The 5,923-nt window shown below is 39.2% G+C and overlaps 1 protein-coding gene across 2 annotated transcripts in view; it reads left to right on the top strand.

Annotated features, from left to right (window-relative positions):
* The window catches only part of APBA2 (amyloid beta precursor protein binding family A member 2), a 46,678-nt gene that overhangs the window by 17,102 nt on the left and 23,653 nt on the right, over nt 1-5,923 (top strand). The window contains exons 4-5 of one of the 2 annotated variants that reach the window (XM_009643965.2): nt 2,125-2,270; nt 3,597-3,632. In XM_009643965.2, the coding sequence (XP_009642260.1) occupies nt 2,125-2,270; nt 3,597-3,632 (182 nt within the window). The remainder of the gene's footprint in view (nt 1-2,124; nt 2,271-3,596; nt 3,633-5,923) is intronic. The other variant, XM_009643966.2, reaches the window with a different exon arrangement.

Here is a 5,923-nt window from a genome sequence, read left to right on the forward strand (position 1 = left end):
GGTGCAAAGATGTAAGCAAAGAGGAACAGAAGTACAGTAAATGAGTTCTTGTGGAATTTTAATTTATTTGATTGCATTCAGTGAAATAGTACTGCAGGAACAAAGATCATTTTTTGAGATACTCATGAAGAGTTTCAGTGACTTTTAAAATTAGTAGCTTCTCAAGGATTTTATTGAGGGTTTTCAGACCTTCAGTGGAGATTGTCATGATATTATTTTTTTTATTTTTTCCCAATACTTTGAGAATTTTAAATTCCACAGAATTCTATTCTAAGCTATAATGAAGATCCAGAGCATTACTGGATTTGTAGAGATGTGGTCTAAAGCAAAATGCATCCTCCTGAGGTATACAATTATCCTTTCAAAGCTTGAAATGACAGCATTTGCTAGCAAAACAAATAGCTCCATTTCGTGTGAGCATTGTTAATATCAGGTCTGGTATAATATACATATGTGTTTATACACTTTGATTACTGAATTACAAAGACTGATTTTTTTTTTTCCTGGGGGTTGACATTTCCAGCAGGTGAATGTGAGGTCTGCACAGAACTACAGGTGTCAGCAACATTGCTTGAAGAAGAAAGTCACTTCTATCAAGTTTATTTTCTGTTGGAAGACTTCTTCTAAATTAGAACAGGAAAATGAGGCATAGGAATGCTCACTAAAAATACATATGTGCAAACCACTATTTCAGTAAATTTCATCAGCATAGAATGCCATATCTTTTCCTTCTCCACATATTAATCTTCCACATTCAATTGATTAGAAATAAATTGAGCTAATCCACTGTACAAGAAAGCTTTTTTTTTAGATTAGCATCTTCCTTCAGTGTCATTTTTCTCCTCACAGAAGAGATTGATGTACTTCAGAAAATGTGTTAGCAGCTTGGCAAGTTGATACAGCTAAAAGCAAATTTCTTTTACAGAACTGTTGAGGAACAGAAAATATTCATTGTCAAGGGATTTCAGCCAAACTCTGGAATGACTGTTCTTTACTGTTGATCTAATCAAGCTAGATGTAAAGCTGAACAGCTCAGTAAAGAGGATGATGAGCGTAGTCCCAGTATGATACAAATACTACCCTTTATTTTCTTCTCCCTGCATGTGTCCCCCACCCCCACCCCGCCCCCACTTCATCCTTGGAAAGAAACAACTTGCAAAATACAAGTTAATGCTAGCATCTCACTGAAGATGATGTATGTAATGAATATTAAGTGTATGCAAAGCTATTTTGTTGAATGAAGGCTTAAATTTAAAAAGTATCGAGATGCTTTTAAGTTCCACTATTTTCCTCTCTTTTTTAACATGAAATTTTTCATACTCTTTCCATGGGCTTCTTTTAAATAACTGCCTTCTGTGAATTCTCTGCTTTCAGGGGGAAGGGCTGTGTGACCTGTTGTGCAGATGCCATTGATTAGACCATGAGCATTTTGTTGAACTCCTGTACTGAAACATGCTTCTCCAGCTCTCATTTTATACAATCTGTAGCAGCAGCATGTGAACTGTATTTTCTTTCAGTCTCTGAATTCAGGCCTTACACATGACTAAACAGCATCAAGATGCCTACTTTTCTTGTTTTGTAAACTTTCTTAACTATTAAGTTTCATGGTGGACTTTTGCTGAAGCAAAGTACACCTTTGTGCCCGTTGTTCATCGGTATTTTTGCCAGAGAAAATATTCAGGAACTGTATACTTCTACAAACATCTCAAAGAAATGTGGAAACACAAATCTGTATTCAAGCAGAAGTTTAGATCATGCACTGTAGCAGTCATACATATACACAATAAGAAAGTTATGATAAGGCAACCTATCAGCATTTCTGAAACTTGCCAATAATTCCAATGTGTTTATCAGTGCAGCACGGGAAAAATTTTCCAATTATTTTCCTCTAGAATTCTGCAATCAAACTATTATGCAATGTTTTAAATACTGTAGGTTTGGTTAATATGGGGTTTTTTGAAATAATTATAGGGAAAAACATGGTTTATTTTGCAGTAGATTTCTTCACCTGTTTCTTATTAGAAAAGGTAATAAAAAGGTTGTTCAAGCCTCAATATCCTTTATTCAATTTCTTATCTCTCTACCCTCTTTTGAAAGGCAGTAACTGTAAATGTCTCATGTCAGTTCCAGGACCTTGTGAACCTGAAGACCTCATTGATGGAATCATCTTTGCAGCCAATTACCTGGGCTCTACACAGCTGCTCTCTGAGCGCAACCCTTCCAAAAACATAAGAATGATGCAGGCCCAAGAGGCAGTGAGCCGTGTTAAGGTAGGGCATTTTTATGGCTTGTAGAATACTCTCTGGTCCTTTGGCGGTCCCCAAACAGTATAGGATCTGCAGCTTCAAAACTATACATGAGTATAGATCTAATACTGTAAATACCATTAAGTTTCCAGTGCTTATTATGAAAATACATACAGCATCTCCAAGGAACAAAATACAAATTATTCTAGAATCTATTAAAAATTGTTTGGAAGCTGCATGAAGAATTCAGATATTAAAGACAAATTGCCAATTGCAATTAGGAAACATTCCAATGGCAAAGCACAGGATATTTGTTTGACTGTGGTTTTCCTCTTAGGTAATTTATTCCCTTAACTTACTACAAATTGTGAAGATTACTCTCAGTATATTGAATTATTACTTTTTTAGGACAACAGGATTCATTACTATTGTGTTTGGATTTGGTGATATTTACAGTGAGCAATTTCTGTGTAAATAATGTAGCATAGACTGCTTCATACAGATGTGTAAAAATGCTTTTTTTGGCTAATAATCCAAGTAGGATATTTTTCTTCTACAATTTTTTGTGGATCTGCTGTAAATACGTCATCTAAATAAACACATGGCTAGAAAGAGGTAGATTTAAATGCTAATAGAAAAATTATGTGCTTAGTTAATAAAATATTTATATGGTAAAAATTAGATGTTTTTGAAGGAAACCAGTTTGGGAAAGTCATTTACTTAGCAAGAGACTGTCATGACTGATTGATTTGGCAGTTAGAAACAAATAGAAGGCAAGAAAGGTCCAGTTCTTTAAACTTTCCAAACCTTTGAATTTCTATTTAGCATATTGTGATGTCTCAAGCAGTAAGTAATTGTTATTGCAATTAACTCCCTAAAAACTGTTTCATGTATTAATAGCAAGCCTAATCTGCCAGGGATACTTGACTACTTCAGATAGATAGAAGAGAGCTTGAGTTACGTTTTGTCCAACAGTTACATGTAGGCATATGATTAATATGGATAGAAAACCTTGAGTTTAAAATAGTGCATGCACTGTCATTTTAGACTGCTGTATATTTAGCAGGAGAAACGTTATGAGCAGCGGTTAATAGACAACACTCTTTGGTACCAATTTTTTTGTAATCAGTCGACAACATGCATAATGCCATTAAATCCAGGTATGCTTGAGAACTGCATAAGATATAAACAGATCTTTCTCCCTTGCACATCCTTCTCCCACTGCCCCCAAATTTTTAATTTTTAACGGTCTGGATTCATAGTCAAAAGGTTTCCCTGACTTCCCACCCTGTCTTTTCTCTTTCTTTGTGTGTACATCTGTCTGCATTCTTTTTTTATGCTACTCCTCAGAGGATGCAAAAGGCGGCTAAAATCAAGAAAAAAGCGGTGTGTAAACTGTTTTTCTTGAATGCTAATGTTTACTTACATTTTTGTTGTACTTGTTCTCCATGAAGCGTTGTGTCTTTCATTATGGGTCCTCATGAAGTCGTCATTTTGTTTTCTTCTTTGTTAAGCAGTAGAACACTGGGTGTAATAAATTTCTTCATTGTTAATTTGCTGGAGTGCCTGTCTGCTGCTCTTCTTCTGTCGAACACCTGTGATTTGTTTAGTCCAGATATACAGCCAGTGTTATCTGGGAGATTTTTTTAATGTAATGCTTATTTTTATTTTACTAACGAAAGCAGTAAGATGTATTTCCTCTGCCTGTGACTTACTGTATACTTATTCATTTTTTGTTGATATTTAAAACCAAATAAAATAAATTTGCCAGGTAGAGGCTGGAGACATTCCACTCAGTTAAAAACTATACTTCAGTTAACTAAATACAGATGACAAAAATATCACTAAAATTAATCTTGCACTTTTTGATGGTCTTGAATGAAAACAATGCAAGTAATCTCTGCCAAAGTATGTGCTTGCTTTGTATTTTGCTGGATGAGACTTACTTAATTCAAATAAAATTAATCTGAATGAATTACAGGCATAGCTAAGCCTTTATAACTACAGAAGAGAGCAGCAAGTACATCATTCTTCCTTTCAGTGTTTCATCAAAGAACCAGTCTCTGACCTGGAGATTGATGCCTGCTTTTAGCACAGGGTGCTGCAGCCTGTGGCCATTTTATTCTGAGGCTGATAAATACCTGTTGCAATAGTGGACAAGTAGCCTGGAGGAATAAATAGGTTCCTGCTGGAACTCAGAGTATTAGGTAAGCTCTTGGGTGATGCTTCAGTGAGAGGTAGCAGCTGCTTTGCCATTCTCTCTCTTGTTTTCTCCCATGGACAGAGCCAGGACTCACACTTGGGGAAAATCTTTTTAGTAGGGACAGCTGTGACAGGACAAGGGGGAATGGTTTTAAACTAAAACAGGGTAGGTTTAGACTAGATATAAGGAAGAAATTCTTTACAATGAGGGTGGTAAAACACTGGAACAGGTTGCCCATAGAGGTAGTGGAGGCCTCATCCCTGGAAACATTCAAGGCTAGGTTGGATGGGGTTCTGAGCAACCTGATCTAGTTAGCGGTGTCCCTGCTCACTGCAGGGGGGTTGGACTAGATGACCTCTAGGGGTCCCTTCCAACCCAAAACATTCTATGATTCTATGCCATGTGGCTTTACACTGTAATCCCACTTGCTCTGTGGCCATGTTTGCTGATGGGATATGAACTGTTTCCTTAGTGAGCAGTGCTCAGAAGTTGAGGTCTAAAAGTCACAGAATCACAGAATCGCAAGGGTTGGAAGGGACCTCGGGACATCATCCAGTCCAACCCTCCTGCTAAAGCAGGTTCACCTAGAGCATGTTACACAGGACTTCATCCAGGCAGGCTTTGAATATCTCCAGAGAAGGAGACTCCACAGTCTCCCTGGGCAGCCTGTTCCAGTGCTCTGTCACCCTCAAAGTAAAGAAGTTTTTCCTCATATTCAACTGAAACCTCTTATGTCTCTGTACCCATTGCCCCTTGATCTGTCGCTGGACACCACTGCAAAGAGTCTGGCTCCGTCCTCGTGACTTCCACCCTTAAGATATTTGTATGTGTTGATGAGATCCCCTATCTTCTCTTCTTCAGGCTGAACAAGCCCAACTCTCTCAGCCTTTCCTTGTAGGGGAGATGCTCCAGTCCCCTAGTCATCCTTGTCCTCTCCTCTGGACTCTTTCTAGGAGTTCCTCATCTTTCTTGAACTGGGGAGCCCAGAACTGGACACAGTCCTCCACGTGGGGTCTCACCAGGGCAGAGTAGAGGGGGACGATAACCTCCCTCGACCTGCTGGCCACACTCCTCTTAATGCACCCCAGGATACCATTGGCCTTCTTGGCAACAAGGGCACACTGCTGGCTCATGGTCAGCTTGTCGTCCACCAGGACTCCCAGGTCCCTCTTGGCAGAGCTGCTTTCCAGCAGGTCAGCCCCCAGCCTGTACTGGTGCATGGGGTTCAACCTCCCCAGATGCAGCACTCGGCACTTGCCCTTGTTGAACTTCATCAGATTCCTCTCCGCCCAGCTCTCCAGTCTGTCCAGGTCCCGCTGAATGGCAGCGCAGCCTTCCAGCGTATCAGCCACTCCTCCCAGTTTTGTGTCATTGATGAACTTGCTGATGGTACACTCTGTCCCCTCGTCCAGGTCATTGATGAACAAGTTGAACAAGACTGGGCCGAGTACCGAGCCCTGGGGAACTCCACTAG

The sequence above is a fragment of the Egretta garzetta genome, unplaced genomic scaffold, assembly GCF_000687185.1.
Source record: "Egretta garzetta isolate BGI_Z169 unplaced genomic scaffold, ASM68718v1 scaffold287, whole genome shotgun sequence".
Lineage (NCBI taxonomy): Eukaryota > Metazoa > Chordata > Aves > Pelecaniformes > Ardeidae > Egretta > Egretta garzetta.